The 18,052-nt window shown below is 41.9% G+C and overlaps 1 protein-coding gene across 14 annotated transcripts in view; it reads left to right on the top strand.

Annotated features, from left to right (window-relative positions):
* DOCK9 (dedicator of cytokinesis 9) overlaps positions 1 to 15,310 on the top strand; it is a 382,898-nt gene extending 367,588 nt beyond the window's left edge. For 12 of the 14 annotated variants that reach the window (XM_032610714.1, XM_032610713.1, XM_032610711.1 and 9 more), the window contains 5 exons: positions 1,607 to 1,817; positions 7,117 to 7,307; positions 10,300 to 10,400; positions 10,536 to 10,674; positions 12,621 to 13,907. In XM_032610714.1, coding sequence (XP_032466605.1) covers positions 1,607 to 1,817; positions 7,117 to 7,307; positions 10,300 to 10,400; positions 10,536 to 10,674; positions 12,621 to 12,743 — 765 coding nt within the window. In that variant the 3' untranslated portion in view covers positions 12,744 to 13,907. Of the gene's footprint in view, positions 1 to 1,606; positions 1,818 to 7,116; positions 7,308 to 10,299; positions 10,401 to 10,535; positions 10,675 to 12,620; positions 13,908 to 14,277 lie in introns of those variants that run through there. The other 2 variants (XM_032610708.1, XM_032610703.1) reach the window with 2 other exon arrangements.
* Positions 15,311 to 18,052: the final 2,742 nt, after the last annotated feature.

Here is an 18,052-nt window from a genome sequence, read left to right as displayed (position 1 = left end):
ATTGTTGGTCCATTTTTAGCTAGAAACCTCAACACAACCTTATTAAGACCTACTTCCTTTCTAGACCAAATCACTCAGGTCCAGCTTGCCTTTTTCTCTGAAACCAAAACCTTTGTCTGGGTCAGGTTGTGGCTTTAACCTTAACAGCCTTCTGTCAAGGTTCTCACGCATTGGTTCTTCTTGCCCTTTTGATATGTGGTCCTTGATGCAGCAGCTGAAAGACGTCCTAGACCTTCTTCTCTTCCTCAAACACCAGTCCTTTATTCCTTCTGCTGATGCACACATACAAGTTTGAAAGTGAAAACTAGGGAAACACCACTGAAATATAGGCAAGATTGGTCATTTCCTCTGCTTTTAAATTGTTTCTGCTAAAGAAAGTTAAGTCTAAGAGGTTTGAATACAATTATAGTGATTGGCCAGATGGCCTTTTCTAAAAGAAAAGTAACTCATGACTGTATTTTCTGAACTTGTAGAGTTTAAGGCACTTGCACATCTGTTTTTCATGTTTCTTCACACACATCTCTGTTAAGAGAACAGTGGTGCATGATAATTTGGGACCAGTAAACCCATCTTGATCTCAGTTGCTTGCCCTCATTCCAGGATCGTCTCCAAATTCTCTGTATGGTCATTTCTTTCATGTCCCCTTTTATTGCTGTAGAAGCTTAAAAACAATATGTGCAAAGTAGATTTGTCTCCCTAATAAACTAACTTTTTTTTTGTATGGAAAGTGCCTATGTTTAATTTTCTAGCATGTCACAGAAGTTAGAGCACCACGAGGTCTAGCCGTGTAGTTTTAAAAGCGTTCATGTGCTGAGTCTGTCAGGAACTAAATTTATAATCTGAGCAGTCTTAGGTTAGTCTGTACCTGTATTGAATTAATTCATCTACATCTGTTTATATCTAATCTGTCTACAGATTAACTATGATTTGGGGGCCTAGGCTTTAAACATTATTAGTAAAATAAACATTTTTGTCTCTAAGCCAAATATGTAAAAATACGGCTTAGAAAATAATCAGAGGAAGCCAGACGGGGAGTCATTCCACACAAAAACTAGCATGATGTCTTCAAAAAAGTCAATGTCATGGAAAAAAAATAGTCTAGATTAAACAAGACTAATGAGACAAAACTAAATGTAAAATGCAATCATTGATTAGATTCTGGTTCAAACACAAATAGCTATAAATAATATTCTGGGACATTTGAGAAATTCATCTCAACTTGGTATATTTGGCACTATTAGGAAATTAGGGTTAATTTTGTTACATATGATGATGTATTGTGGTTATGGAGGAGAATATCCTCATGTTTAGGAGATGCTGCCTCAAGTGTCATGATGTGAACCACTTACTTTGAAATGTTTCAGCTAAAAAAAAGTCTACATATACGTGTGTGTGTGAATAGACACATATAACAAATGTAGCAAAGTATTAACAATTGTTCTCAGTGGTGGGTATGTGGGTGTTCATTGTACTATTTTTTTTCAAACTTTTCTGAAATTTCCCAAAACTTTTACTAATACGAAGTGGAAAAACACAGCTTCGGCATGCTTGGGAGGAGTCCTTTCAATAGCCATAGCAATATTCCATTTCCTTTATGCATTTAAAGGTCAACCCGAAGGATCTGGATTCCAAGTATGCGTATATCCAGGTGACTCATGTGATCCCATTCTTTGATGAGAAGGAATTGCAAGAAAGAAAAACGGAGTTTGAAAGATCTCACAACATTCGCCGCTTCATGTTTGAGATGCCCTTCACCCAGACTGGGAAAAGGCAGGGAGGCGTTGAAGAGCAGTGCAAACGGCGCACCATACTGACAGGTACAGTCTTCCTGGCCCCTTTCTTTAAGAATCACACCCAGACATCAGCCCAGATGTCAAGATAAAGAGCCCTCCAGAAGGGACCCAGAAGCATCTAGAATTGGAAGGGCCCTTCGAGCTTCGTTAACTTTCCTTACATATCCATTTCAGCTTAACGTGTATCTAATGCTTGCTTTCGAATACTCATGACATTTTTCTATTTACCTGTTTGTATTTTATTCTTCCACCAGACCAGAAGTTCATACCCAGTGTCAGGTAGCTTACCCTTTTCAGAATCTGGTGAAGACAGCTCAGAATGCTTTTGCACACAATTTCAAGTGATTTGCAGACTCTGTAGACCCGTGGCCCCCCCAGGTCAAGAACCCCCGCACACAGTGCTGCATCTGTGTCATGGGAACAGACCCCTTACACACCAGCATGAGCCTGCTCAGAGATTCTAGGTGGGGTGAATAAATGGGACATGAGGCTGGACCCCACCCACCTAGTCTCTGAGTGGCTGGCCACCTTCAGCTTGGGCACCTCCAGTACCAGGAAGCTCACTGCATTCACAGGCTGCCCATTCAGCTGTGCCGGAGTTTTAATGGATCCTTTGGTACTGCTTAGCCATTGATCACCCACCCCCAGAACTATGCTGTGCATCATCTCCCTGTTCCTGACAAGTGTAGAGTCATCTTGGGAGTGATTTCTACCTTCTTTAGGGGAGCTTGACGCCATCGCTCTTAGGGTTAGGGTCAGCAAATGACGGGTAACCTGAAATAAAACGCTTTCTTGACTTAAAAAAAATTGGTGAGGAGGCTATTGAGAATGCCAGTTGTGTCTATCTCTGCTATTGAAGCCCATTTTTCAAAGAGTGGCCACATTTAAGTCGAACCTGGAAAGCACCCGCTGCTTGTCCAGCAGTCGATGCTGTCAGGTGTTCCGCCTGGGCGGGAGCAGGGATCATTGTAATAGTTAGTGAAAGGAGCACTGTGAGGGTGGCATGTTTCAGGTGAGGCTCCACCCTCGCCAGTGGACAGTACACTTTAAATGGGTGAACTGTGTGGTGTGTGATTTATGTCTCAGTAAAGCTGTTGCCAAGGAAAGAATATGGTTCATTATGAAATAGCTCAGAACAGCCTATTGCACAGGATTTTTCACCATTCTTATGAGGGAACTGAGATAAAAATTAAAATACAAAAAAAACCCACCCCCAAACCCTACATTCTTAAAGAAGGAGTCTCTGCTCCTGCTTTTAGAATAATAAGATAACATGTAAGGCACAAACAATATTGGCCTCTAAAACGTTAACCCCTCCCCGTAGGTAAATGAATTGTTTTTCTAATGGACACAGTAGCAAATTCTTACTAAGCAAAATAACTGCATTTCTAGGTGGAGTCATTTGATGAGAATTACCAGCTTACCACATTTATCTCTACAGCTGTGATGACCTCAAATCAGTGCTTATCAAAGGTTGTTTGTGGGAATATCAGCAGCATCAGCATCACCTGGGAACTTGTTAGAAATGCAGATTCTTGGGCTCCACCCAGACCTTCTGGATCGAGGACTCTTGGGGTGGGGCCCAGATGGTTGTGTTTAACCAAGCCTTCCAGGTGATTCTGATGCCACTCAAGTTTGAGAACTGCTGATTTAAATAAACCTAGCTCACTGATGAGTCAAGATCAGGATTTTTTATTATGATTATTCTGCTCAGGTAGCATACTGATTCATAAACAGTTACCTTGAGGTGCTTTCCTTGGCCAGTTATGTCACAGAAATAGTTTTGATTAGATAACGGGCTAGAGCAAAGCTCTGTACCTGCCAGAGCAGAGGGGACAAAGAGTAACCCCACTGCAGAGAGAAGCAAAGTAGACACAGGGGCTGTTGGCTTGGGAAACAACCACCTTGAGAAGGTGTGGGCAGTGCAGAGCCTGGGCCTGGGTCCTGTAGACCCAGTCACATCCTCACTGTGTGACCTTGGGCAGGTCACTTAACCTCGCTGCACCTTAGTTTTTCATCTGTAAAAAGAGATTTGTACTATCCATCTGGTGTCAAAGAATTTTGTAAATTATGCCCAGGTGTGGAAAGAATGTACTTCATTTTGCCACATCTCAGCCACGATTGAGCTCCTTGCCTTTTGAGGTTGGTGAGGAGTGAAAGGAGATTATAACATGACACAGCACCAAAGAGGGGTGCAGTTTTTGCCCTGAAAGATTCTCAGAATTTCATAAGGATAATTACTGGGTAGTGTAAAGATTTAGAGAAGGGGTTATAAAAATGCTATTAGGAGCCTATAAACTACATCCACCTTCAGTTAAAGACACACAGACCAGGATATTCTGAAGACTTTGAATTTGAGAGTTTTCCCTTGTGTTATTAATCCCTTAGGTTCTTCTTCCACTGCATTGCTTCAGAGCTGACCTTTGGCCTTCTAAGTTGTCAGGGAGCCCCTGCCCTCCCTGCCCTCTGAACCCAGACTGGCTCACTTTCCTGGATAGTTTAGTCAGTTAGCTGCAGTTGTGGAATCCTTTGAAAAACCTAATGATTGCCCTCCAGGCCCCCTCGGTGTAAACTTCTGAGCCTGCCTCCCTACGTGATTCCCCCTGTTCCTTCTTTCGTGGAACTTATTCCATGGAGTTTCTTCCCGGTCACTGTTCCAAAGTCTTGCAAATCATGTCCAGGCTCCTACTCAGGTTGGAAGTATCCTCCCGCCCCTCACCCTCTGTTCGGTCCAGCCAGACCGTACACCCACCCGCGCTTCTCAGCCATCTCTCCCTCGTCCTCCTGCCTGAAGGGCTACAGATCACTGGTGTGGGGCGTTGATTAATAACACGGTGGCTCACTCAGTCCACCACCGAATTTTCCACCTTCCAGGCCAGTTTGCTCTTTCATTTAGCCATTTGGGCAGTAATACATTCTTCAGTTCAGCTAAATTCATTGAGCACAGGCAATGTTCCAACTTGGCGTGTCAGCAGAACAGAGCTCTCTGGCTTGTGCAGCTTAGACTCTAGCAGGAGGAGGCAGATGGTAAACAGTAAATATAATGGGTAAATGTATCTGTGTTGGAAGGTCATACACGTTCTGGACAAAAGCAAAGGGGGTTGGAATTGTGGGGTTGGGGGCAGGGGGGCTGCAGTTTAATGGCGTGGCCAGGGTAGGTTTCACTGACAGTCCAGACTTGAAGGAGTTGAGGGAGCGGGCCCTGCACATGTCTGGAGGGAGAAGGCGCCGTCGGGGCAGAGGCCAGCGGCAGGGGTCCCTGTGCCCGGCACATTCAGGGCACGACCAGCAGGCAGGCATGGCTGGAGCTGAGTGAGCCCCAGTGAGAGGAGAGATGAGGCCTGCAAGGAAGGCAGGGGCCGGGGCAGTCCCAGATTGCGTGGACCGGGGAGGCTCACGCACAGACTGGAGTTTCCTGTATCATCACACCCCTGCTCTGCCTCGTTGACTCTCCAGTTAACCATCGTAAGGAGCAGTGACTCAGGACTTATTTGGCTGAGTGAAATCAGCGCAATGTGCACATCTCACAGACACTGTTGGAGTTGTTTTTTCTCTCTGAAATAATGGCGCTACCACACTGTGGCACTCAAAAACACTGCGATGACACTAATCGCGTGTATTTGGACATGGCTGTTAGCCTCATGAAACGTGTGTCCTGACAAGTGAGAATGCAGTGGCCCTCCCCTGTGTAAAGCGTGTCAGTCTATCACGTGCGAACTCACCTCTGGCCGGAGGGCCGTGTTCTGTCTCCCTGGCTGATAAACAGCAGCATCTAGTTCTTGTCATGTATCAAAGGAGCCTTCAGTCCGGAGAGGACTTATCAATCCCAGGGTTGCCACTTAAAAACTCTGTGTCCACAAGGAACACAGAAGAAATAGTAGACACAGACCCTTGGCCTTAGATTGATAAAACATGTAGCGACTAGAACAGGCCTGTAAGTGTGTGACAAACAAGGTTGCATCACGTTGAATGTCTTTTCCAGCCTTGTTCAGACTCTGGGTAACCCAAGGGAACTCTGTGTTTTGCAGGGAGCCGGGCTTTCTCATTTTGTGATCAGTCCTTTTTGAGTAAACCCTCCCCAGCCACTTAGTAAATAGTAAAGAATCCAAACATAACACTCCATCTTACTTTAGCTTGTTAAAAAATAACATAAGCTTTTAAGCATATGTTTACCTGTTTATTCATAAATATATATTAAATAAGAATATTATAGATTTTTACATATACCATACAAGCAATAAGGTAGAAATGTAAAACAGTACCGAATTGGAACCAGTTATTTTTCTGTTCTTTTTTTTATATATAAATTTATTTTATTTTATGTATTTATTTTTGGCTGCGTTGGGTCTTTCTTGCGGTACGCACGCAGCCTTCTCATTGCGGTGGCTTCTCTTGTTGCGGAGCACGGGCTCCAGGTGCACGGGCTCAGTAGTTGTGGCTCGCAGGCTCTAGAGCTCAGGCTCAGTAGTTGTGGCGCACGGGCTTAATTGCTCTGCAGCATGTGGGATCTTCCCAGACCACAGCTCGAACCCGTGTACCCTGCGTTGGTAGGCAGATTCTTAACCACTGTGCCTCCGGGAAAACCTTTCTGTTCTTCTTTAAATGAACTCTTTGGTGTTGATATGTTCAGGTGTCTTATAAGAAAGGAAAACGATATCGAGTGGTGCCTTTTTTGGTAAAAAAAAAAAAAAAAAAGTGAGAAAAATTAAATATTTTTATTTAATGTTTTTGAATCAGTTAAAAGTTTTAAAATATCTTTATTATTATGCAACTCAAAGAGTTTGTGAATTTCTGCTTCATAAAATACTTTGCTTGGAAATATATTCTCATGTTATTTTTCATTGATTTCTCTGGCCGTACAAACGTAAGCATGTGATTCAAAGTTGTTCTATGGCTCAAGCATATTTCTGTGGAACTCTTTTCTGGACTTAATTTATTATAGGATATCTCAAAACTGTTTGTTTAGTCTTTTTTATATTTGCAAAGCCATCTTATACCTACTAGCTCATTCAGCTCTCATAATTTCCAAGGAAGTCGTGCCTTTATGGGTGAGAAAATTGAGCAGGGAATGAGAAAGTGATTTCTTCAAAGACAAACTTCTCATATTAAAGTTGACAAGAACCCAACTCTGTTGACTTTATGTGATGCCTGTCATGCACAATGATAAACGAGGACAGTATTCTGGTTCCACGAAATACTGGCATGTGACCTGGGCAAGCTCTGGGTTCCTTATCTGTAGAATGGGAGTAATGATCACTTCTACCTCAGTACTAGTGAAGCACGTGCAAGCTGTGGACTCATTCTAGGCCGTGTTCCTCCACAGCCATACACTGCTTCCCTTACGTGAAGAAGCGGATCCCCGTCATGTACCAGCACCACACGGACCTGAACCCCATCGAGGTGGCCATTGACGAGATGAGTAAGAAGGTGGCCGAGCTCCGGCAGCTGTGCTCTTCGGCCGAAGTGGACATGATCAAACTGCAGCTCAAACTCCAGGGCAGTGTGAGCGTCCAGGTGAGCCAGGCGCCGGACCAAGCAAACCACAGGGCAACAGAGAACAGATCCTTAGACCTTGGAAAATTTTAGGTCGTTCACACCAGCAAGGTCCAGTGTAGATCCCTGGCTTTATCAGGTGATCCCCGTTACCTCCCTTCAATATTTGTGCAGTTTCTCCTGATGCCAGAGGGGCGGTAGCCTTGGGGCTATGAGAGTGTCATTCTCACCAAGTTGTCTGCCAGGGGTAGGAGATGGCTCTCCAAACAACCTGGTTTTTCAATAATTTGAGGAATTCTGGGTGCCTAATTGGAAGCATAAAGACTCTTTTAAATATAAAGCAAGTGTGGATAGCTATAGGTTTTCTTATAAAACTATTGTTTTCTGGTTACTATGAAAATTGCACCCGAAAAAGTACATTAAGTTTCACTCTCTTAATGGTATCTTTTATTAACAAAATTATTCATTTTAACATAGCCCAGCTAATCAATTTTTCCTTTATTTGTGTGTCCTCTTTAAGAAATCTGTGTCAGAGATATTCTATGTTTTCTTTGTTTAGATTCCTGTGTAGGTGTGCAATCTATCTGAATTGGTTTTTGTATGTGGTAGCATATAGGGGTCTAGACATTATTTTTCCTATAGCTGTTCAAGTGATGTGTACCATTTATGGACAAAGTCATCCTGGATCTAGGTGCTGATTATACAAATATGTTCCGTTTGTGAAATTTTATCAAGCTAAACACTTATGATATATGCACCTTTATGTTTGTATAGTGCACTTCAATCATGGAGGTTTTTTTCAGGTATTTTACGTATATGATTTCCTAAGAAATTAGTAGATGTTAAATCACTCCCTCCAGGGACCAGCATGCTTCTTGCTTTATTGATGTTTTTAAATGTATATAAATAATTCTATCATCTGCTTTATGTATATATTCCCATATCCAATTATTTTCTCTTTCTGGAAGGGTGTGTTTATGAAAGTTACATATAGATTGTAATACAATGGTTTCATTTCCTGAAGTCAGTTTTTGTCAACTTTTTATCAGATCCTCGCTGAGCTGTTACCTAACATTTTTCTAAATGTCTGTCATTCACTGCAAAAGTTTTCACAGATGTTTTCAGCCTCTTCCCTTATGGCCCAAAAGACTAATGTGCCAAAGTAAGTTATCAAGCGAATATGATAAATATTCCAGCCACATGATGGAGTAGATAATGGGCCAGAGGCCAAAATTTTCTGCAGCTGAAAACAAAACCTGGCCTGGGAACATCCAGCCTCTATCTAAGGCCAGTGGAAGAGTGTGTGTGCCAGTAAGGGATGGGGCTGGACAGGTCTAGCCTTCTAAAGGGCAAGATGTGCCCTGCCATTTGATAGTGACCTTGAGGGGTTTTGTTTGTTTTTTTATTTTTTATACAGCAGGTTCTTATTAGTTATCTATTTAATGCATATTAGTGTATACATGTCAATCCCAATCTCCCAGTTCATCCCACCACCACCACCACCCACCCCACTTTCCCCACTTGGTGTCCGTGTGTTTGTTCTCTACATCTGTGTCTCTATTTCTGCCCTGCAAACCGGTTCGTCTGTACCGTTTTTCTAGATTCCACATATATGTGTTAATACACGATATTTGTTTTTCTCTTTCTGACTTACTTCACTCCGTATGACAGTCCCTAGGAGTGACCTTAGAGTTTTATAAATGCCCCATCATCTTGAAAAGCAAAGAATTCCATGATGAAATGAGGAGATTACGTTTATACACGTGCACCCTCCAGGGTAACAACAAAGCTGGAGTCAGGGGAAATGAACTTTATTGTTTTATTTGTGTGTTTCTTTAATGCTTCCACCAAGAGCCTCTGGGCTTGCTGTTGTACAGGATAGAGCCATCAGGTGGCTCCGGGATTCTGCACTCCACTCCAAGGTCTTGTCATGCTGGACTTCATGAAGTCTCATCAGCTTCCCTTCTGCATCTTCTTGAAACCGAATATATGTATCGTTTTGGATAATCCTTCATTTGGGTTACCTTTAGGTTGTCAACAGAGCTCTCCACACATACCCAGTCATCACCAAGGGTTAGCTAGTTGTCCCTGTCTCAGAGGGCCCCACCTCTAATGTCTGTGCCCCCGTCTCCCCACCTCTGGTGTGAATTCTCTCGGCACACTTACTGTGCAAGTCCTGTACACTGTGGACCAGCACCACGGCCCGTCCCCTTCACCGACAGCCACAGACGAGACAGACAGCCCTCCCTACTTACCTTCCAAGTCCACCAGGCCTCCCAGGAAAAATCGTGCACTAATCACATGGTCAGGACCTTTCCCAAGATGTCTCAGGTGCCTGGAACTTTCTCCTTCCCATCCAGTGTGTCTAACCTTCTTTCTCTCGACACTCCCACGTTTCCTGACTTACCCAACCTCGGCGAACTCTTCTTGGTGAATTAAAGGAGACATGCAGGGCTCTGGTTCACTCATCCTGTTGCTAAATGCCCCAAATCTTTGTCTTTCCAGCCCACCTGAATGGTTAGTTCATTTGAGGATAGCAGATCAGCTTGCCCATGGCTATCTACACAATTCCATGAGGTGAACAGTTGGTTTTTTAAAACTGGCTCATATGCTTAATTTTTCAGTTTTCATTGCACTCGCCAGATTGACCTCTTAGTTCAGTGTCATGTAGCACAAATACCAGTTGGAGGACTTGGGCTCTGATCTCAGGTGTTTTGCTTATTGGCTATTCGACCTCGAACGGGTCCTTAAGTTTTCCAAGCATTGGTTCTTCCTACATAAAATGAACCATCATCACAAGTGCCCTAAGGATGGCTAAGATGCTAAAATCAAATCGCTTATAACATCATGAGCTTTATTCATGGTTTCCTCTTTGGTGTCCTAAGTTCCTGGAGGGCAGAGGTCATGACTAACTCACTCAAGCGGCATTTTTAGCAAATGCCAACTGAAACTAAATTAATGATAATTGGTATTTTCTTCATAACGTAATTTAAGATCTTTGTTCTTTATCTAGGTCAATGCCGGTCCACTAGCATATGCCCGAGCTTTCTTAGACGACACAAACACAAAGAGATATCCTGACAATAAAGTGAAGTTGCTTAAAGAAGTTTTCAGGTAAAGCACACGGGAAATGTCTCTTTTTCTTCAAGTATTGATCATTTCTGTGCTCACTCAAGAACGAGATCCTACCAGTTGGACTCATCCTGTGTTCTGTACATGCCTTGATTTCCCTCTCCTACACCGTTCCAGGCAATTTGTGGAAGCTTGCGGTCAAGCCTTAGCGGTAAATGAACGGCTGATCAAAGAGGACCAGTTAGAGTATCAGGAGGAAATGAAGGCCAACTACAGGGAAATGACGAGAGAGCTTTCTGAAATCATGCATGAGCAGGTAGGTGCCACTCTGGAGCGCTTCTCATTTTTAGGGAGCACACATCAGTTGGGGTCTCAAGTGCCCCCAATGATGGCCTAAACCCTCCGACATCCTTCCAGAATTTTGCTATCTGAAGGATAGTGTAGCATGCTGCACTGCCGCTACTACCTAACCATGGGTACCTGGGGAACAGCTAACATTGTGCTCACCCGTCATTGTCTAATATGACCAGAGGAGACCAGCACCCTCCTCCTCTTTATCACTTAATCTAGCTCAAAAACACCTCACATTAAAAAAAAATACCAATACCGTTCCTGGAAGCTTCTTTATTCACCCAATCCTTTGGAAGAATAGGGTTTACCAGCCTGGTTTAAGGAATTCTCTGTTGTAGTAAGTGTCTTTCACCATTTAAAGAGATAGGGTCGTTCAGTTTTTTACTGTTTACAGCTGACCTGGGTGCCCTCATGGGTTCCTCAAGGCTACTTCTTTATTCCTTGTCATTGTGGGCAGCTTTCCTGATTACACTGCTACTGTCGTCTTCCTGTATGAATTCCTTTTGGTAGGATTACATATGTGGGCTCAGTGGTCATCAGGGGGGACGGCTGCCCAGGGAACTGAGTGAATCTCAAAGGCGATCCTCTCCTATTGCTTCTGGAGGGGTCTGTTCTCCATCAACCACAGCGACTTCTTCTGAGTCACGGACTCAGTCTTTATGATTAGTGTTGGCACCTTGATAGCACATGACTGCTTCTGTCTGTTCCCTACGGTACTGTCTTTCATTCTCGCAAAATGGAAGCCAAGACCATTTGTGTCAGTTAACGTACCATGTGATGATTTAGTGAGAAGGATTCTGTTGTAGGAAACTCACTTAAATGTCTAAGCTTTAACTTGCTTTTTTCTCTCCTCCATGCTCACACGTTCAGATGGGATGGTAATGTCATTTTTTTATTTTATTTCTCTGGATCTTGATAACTGGCTCACATAAAGTTATTACTGAGTTTGGGCAACTGCAGACATTGACGTAATGACCATGCACGTGCAAAAAGAAGCCCTCTTCTGGGCATTTAGAAAAGTAGGAAAACAAAACTGAATAAACATGTGAATCATTAAGCAGAAAGAGAAGGTCTCATGGGAACAAGTTTTTGGAGAAAGCTCAAGGTCTTTTCCATGGGGCCTCCAGACAGGACGGAGAGCTTGGTCAGTGGGTGCCAGCACTTGGCACTAGAAAAGATGAAAGTAGGAAGAAAATTGTGGGCTGAGAATATTAAAATAAACTTCCAGATTGTATGGACACAATGCCATGCCGTGCTCTAAACTACACCTTGAACTTTTCATTATCTCAACAACTATGAAGATTAAACTTTGAACCCTTGAGCAAAAAGAGTCATGACCTGGAGTAGACTTGCTTTTGGATTTTCCAGGGGAGCCTCTGAGTGTGTATGTTCTTCTCAGTTTCCACCTGGCAATAGCCCAAGTCTTGCACTTAGAATTCTTCCCTGCATTACTGAGCGTGAAAGAGACTTGATCAGGGTCAGCGAGGCAGCCACACTCTTGCTCCCAGGGTAGAAATCTGTAAGACCCTAAGAGAAGGAGCTGGTAGAGAACACCGATGCTCCAGATTCAATTAAAAAAGACTTTTCCAGGGGACAAGGCCAGGTCGTGTCCCCATCAAGTATGTGTAGGATAGGCCTCAAGGTGCCTTATAACCTGGTGAGGTTAGAAGACTCTCTACTCACTAACCTGGAAAGGAAACAAAACATGTTGTTCTTGACTTTCTCCTTAAAATCCTGATCTGAAAAACGTCATTTATGAGGTGAGCTAACACACTCCCTCTGCAAACCACCAAAGCCAAGCTCTCTGAGGGCACCACCACTCACAGTAACAGTGGCCACTGGATGATAAATGTGAGAAGTGTCATTTGGAGCAGTTTACGCTTGGGTAACCTTGTGTTTCTGTGCCTCGAGATTTGCCCCCTGGAGGAGAAGACCAGCGTTTTGCCGAATTCCCTTCACATCTTCAGCGCCATCAGTGGGACCCCAACAAGCACGCTGGTTCACGGCATGACCAGCTCGTCCTCCGTGGTGTGACGTCATCTCGTGGACCGCGTGTGGGGACTTGCTTTGTCATTTGCAAACTCAGGATGATCTCCAAAGCTACTCACTGGGCACATGCCAAGGCCCGGGGAGGCGGAGCCCAAGGAGCAGTCGAGGGGAACGCGCGAGAAGGGAAAGAAAGAGCCGTGTTATTTCATAGCATATGTTCTGCAGGGTCGTAGGAGAGCACACATATTTTTTTAAACCTTGCTGGCAATAGTCAACATTTTCATTATGTCTTAACAGAGGTATGTGGCGGACACTCTTAAGCTGGAGTTAAATTTTATTCTTCCTTACAGAGTAGTATTAAAAATAAACGGCCTGGAGAAAACAAGTATTCTGGAATGTACATAGCACTGAAATCGAGGCTGGGGTAACCTTTTGCCTCTAGGCTAAGCTGGAAAATCTTGAAAATATTTTTTTTTCCTGTGGCACATTCAGGTTGAATACAAGAACTATTTTTGTGACTAGTTTTTGATGACCTAGGGGAACTGACCATTGTAATTTTTGTACCAGTGAACCCGGAGGTTTAGTGCTTTTATACTCATTTACTTGCATTTAAAAAATATGAAAGCTTAAGAAACTATGTGAGCTTAAGACTAGTCAAGCAGTTTAGAACCAAAGGCCTGTATTAATAAACACAACTATGCTAAACATTTAAAGTAGTACAGTATACTGTTATGTACATAGAGTTTGTTAATACAGTCTTGGCATTGTGTACATACACGTATGACATTTCTACATTTTTAATACTCACATCAGCTTCCGCATAAAGTTTAATTGTGACAGATTTGTGTTGTTCTTAGTATATGCAACACACTTGACTTTACTGTTTTATTCTTGTACCTAAAAAAAGTGCAATATGGAGATGTATACAGTCTTTGCTATGTTAGGTTTATAAACTGTTTTAAAAATTTCATCCTTTTGCCAAAATGGTGGAGTATGTCATTGGTAAATCATAAATCCTGTGGTGAATAGTGGTGTAATGTAAAGCTTTCACCATGTTATATTTTCTTTTCAGACATTAATTTAGTAATTTTATATTTGGGAAAAATAAAGGTTTTTAATTTTATTTAACTAGAATCTCTGCCCTGCTGTAATTAAACATTCTGTACCACAGCTGTATTAAAAATAACATTGCTGATTTTCTGGTAGTGAGTATTGGGTATTTATTGTCTGACAGTCCTAAGAGGGGCAGGATATTGAAATATTTGGGGGTGAAATAATGTGGTAAAAGAAATTTGCTTTAAAGTACCTAAGGGGGAACAAAAGAGGGTAGGTAGGTGACAAATGTTGGTAATTGTGGAAGCTGAGGCTGGGTACGTGGGAATCATTATACCCGTTTCTCTGCCTTTGTGCAAAGTTTCCATGGTACAGATTTCAAGAGGCAGGGCTAGGGTCCAGATCTTCCAGGGGATGTGGATAAATGCCTTGTTACACTGCAGTCTGGCTCTGAATTCTACTGGTTGTTCCCAAGTATACATAGACAAGTTAATACTTCTGTCTTTTCCTCTTCAACTCTACCAAGGTCTCCATCTTTATCATCTCCCTGCTTGCTTTGAAGGTGAGTACTCTGGGATAAGATGGTCATTTATCCCAGCAATGCATCAGCGGCCAGGTGTGCCCACACTGCCTGTGCCCTACATCATCATAAACGCTGAAGCCGAGTCAAGTGATGCCTCAGACTGCAGGTGCTGGTCCTGCCTGTGGTGTGCCCAGGGACCCAGTGGAGGAGCCGCTCAGCCCCGGAGTTCCAGTGATGGAAGAAAGAGGAGTCTTTCACAAGAAATAAAATAGCTGGTTTTCCTACTTGAAGGGTTTTGGAGGCTGTCTTTTTTCATAACCAGTTGAGGAAGGAAATCATGATGCTGTGTACATCCTGAGCACCCAGATGCCAAGGATCTTATGGTGTCTTTGGAACTTCTCTATCAGTGGGCAAGGCTGTATTTTACAGATGGTGACAAGGTCATGAAGAAGAGATGTGAGGAGTTACGACAACTCACTAGGCTGCAGCCCATTCATTAGTGGATCCAGACTTAGGGCTTGAGAAGATTCTCTGCGTTTGCCCTGAGTCTCTGACATGTCAGCCCCGTGTAATAAACCTTGACTCTCCCTAGCACCAGCAGGGATAGGTATAAGAGTTTGTCTCCCTTGTCGCCGAGCTGGATTTCCTGGTCACAAATGCCTCATTTAGAAGCCATAAAATGCAGGTCATCGTTCAGTAAGATAAATGTTATCTAGAAAGAGCTAACTTGCTACCTTGTGGTTAAACTTGGGAAGTAATTTGTACAGATTTCATGTCAGATAAGATTCAGCTTGGAAGGTGGCCAACCATCACTAATTACAACAGTGGAGAAAGGAACCATCTCTAAGATGAAGACATCTATTGACCCTGCACTGAAGCACATTCACATCAATTAAAAACCTCATTTAGTTTATGCATAAAATTTTAATTTTGGTATAAAGTTACATATTAAAGTAGCAGTTTATTGGGGAAAACTGTGTTTTTTAACATTAAGAAATCTTTATTGCTAATTTTCAATAAATTTTTAAATGTTTTCCATAGATCTTATTTATTCTTTTTTTTTATTGAGGTAAAATCTACATAACATGAAATTTACCATTTTAACCATTTTTAAATGTACAGTTCAGTGGCATTAAGTACATTCTTACCGTTGTGCAACCATCACCACCATTTATCTACAGAACTTTTTCATATTCCTAAACAAAAACTCTATACTCATTAAACAAGAACTCCCTATTCCCCCTTTGGGAAAATTCTTTGAAGTAATTTTGGAAATAAAACACTATTCAGTACTTTATCAGGGATATTTGCCACCTGGGAACTAACTAACTCTAGGTAGTATACATAAATAAAGTCAGCCCCTTGCATGGAGAAAGCTGTTGAGAGTAGGGATGTGAAATTAAAAGGTGACTTATGTAATAATCATTGGTATTTACATAACCGTATGTCAGAGTTACTCAGTGTAGAAACTCTGTTCAAAAACATTTTGATTTCCATCAACATAATAGTACAATCAACAAATAGTACAATAGTTTGCATAAACTATTGTACATCTACACAGTGACTCCACTGTGTAGCTGTAAAAAGGGATTAATATCTCTGTTTACTGCTTTGGAGTGATCTTCAAGATACCATATGTACAAAACACAAGACAGAGAAAAGTGCAAATAGTGTGCTACTCATTATTTAAGAAAGGAGGGGTAAGTAAGCAGAGATAATTGTTTTTTTTTAGATGGAAGGGAAAAATCAAAAAAGAAAAGTTTTAAGTTATTACCTATATGGGGAGAGAGGGAATAATACATAGGGGACAGAGTTAGAAGATTACCCTGTTCAAATATAATTTGCTTCATAGATTTGGCTCTAGAACCATGTGAATATTTACAAAATTATTAAAATAAATTTTTGATTCCTAAGAATTGAAAGCAAAATGAAATAAATCAACATAACCACATATACAGTTGATGACACAAATACATAGGAATTATTTCAAATGACTTTAAAATACAGGAATTTCACTGTGCATCTCTAGTGACATGTACCCTAAGGACAAAAATAGTAGCAACAAATAAATAAATGATTGGTTAATAAACAAAAAACATTTTCAATAATTGTTTTGTTTTGTGGAAGTGGTGTTTTGTTTTTGTGAGATTATATTGTCATTCTGAGACTGTTGTGTGTTTACTGTTGGAGAAAGTAAATGAGTGATTATGTGGATATCATTAGGAACCAAGTTTTTGGCATGGGAGAAAAAAAAAGTTACATCTATAAGACAAAAATAGGTTAAATTAAAACCCTTTAGTTCTGAATTTGATATGGAGATATGAATTTGAACTCATCATATATTTATCTTAAATACACACTTATTTCCTCACTTGGTTAACTGAAAAGACTTAAAAACAATGACCAAGCCAGTAGCTAATGAGCACCTCTAAGTGCCCAAATTGTGGTCTCTAAATACCTTTCTGACCAAAACTATCCAGACTCCATGGAGAATGGCTGATTCTAGATTTAGGGCAGAAAATGTCCAAGGTGAGTCTGGAGCGTCTTCTCATCCCTGACTTCCATGGGACTGGCAAAGACACCACAGACCCTGTCAAGAGAATTTCAAGAAGCTCCTTCTAGGTAGATATGGGATGAACATAAACAAGAATAATAATAGCAGTGGGTTAAAATTATATAATTAAGTTCATGATGATACTAGAAAAATAAAGACTAGCAGCGATCGAAGGAGCTAATATTACCAAGAAGACGAAGAGGTGATACATGCCTCATGATGGAAGTACACACCACCATCTATGACGGAGTCTTGCCAAAAACTGTAACCTGAATCTGATCAAGTCTAAATCTAACCACCCATTCCCTGGGAAATACAGGACACAGAGGAGCATGTTAAATGACACCACGGGGAATGCAATCAGCAAAATCCAGTTCTGTGGGAAGCTCTGTAGAACAAACGATCTGATTTCTTCAGTAAATTTCAAGAAAAAAGAGATGGAGAGGGCACTTACATGTTAAAAGAAATTCAAGGTTCTCTTGATACGGTATATCTACTATGTAAAGTAGAGAAACTTTTCCCTGTCCCTTCCACTAAATACAACTAAAAACCCTGGACATTATACATTAAAAAACAAACAAACATAAGAAGACTCAAAAGTAAAGTGAAGGAAGCAGACCAGCCAGCAACATTGGGACCCAAAGAACGATAACAATGGTAAGCCCCCCAGTTTTTTTGTTTTTTTTAAAATTTTGTTCAAGCCTTTTTTTTTTTCTTTTTTTTATAAGTTTATTTATTTAGGCTGCGTTGGATCTTCCTTGCTGCGTGCGGGCTTTCTCTAGTTGTGGCGAGCAGGGGCTACTCTTTGTTGCGGTGCGCAGGCTTCTCATTGCTGTGGCTTCTCCTTGCGGAGCACGGGCTCTAGGCATGCAGGTTTCAGTATTTGTGGCACACGGGCTCAGTAGTTGTGGCTCGTGGGCTCTAGAGCACAGGCTCAGTAGTTGTGGTGCATGGGCTTAGTTGCTCTGCGACATGTGGGATCCTCCCAGACCAGGGCTCAAACCCGTGTCCCCTGCATTGACAGATGGATTCTTAACCACTGCACCACCAGTGAAGTCCCCCAGTTTCCTTTATGCATCTTATATCCCATACTTGGAGCTGAAGAATTCAGCAACAGGGAAATACCTACAGGCACAGACAAAAGAAGATCAACACCACTTCACGCTCATTATTATAGCTATTATCCAAAAAAAAAAAAAGTTTTGATAAGGATGTGAAGAAATT

This window comes from Phocoena sinus, chromosome 18 (assembly GCF_008692025.1).
Source record: "Phocoena sinus isolate mPhoSin1 chromosome 18, mPhoSin1.pri, whole genome shotgun sequence".
Taxonomy (NCBI): domain Eukaryota; kingdom Metazoa; phylum Chordata; class Mammalia; order Artiodactyla; family Phocoenidae; genus Phocoena; species Phocoena sinus.
The sequence above is the reverse complement of the archived record's forward strand: the minus strand, read 5'-3'. Positions and strand labels throughout refer to the sequence as shown.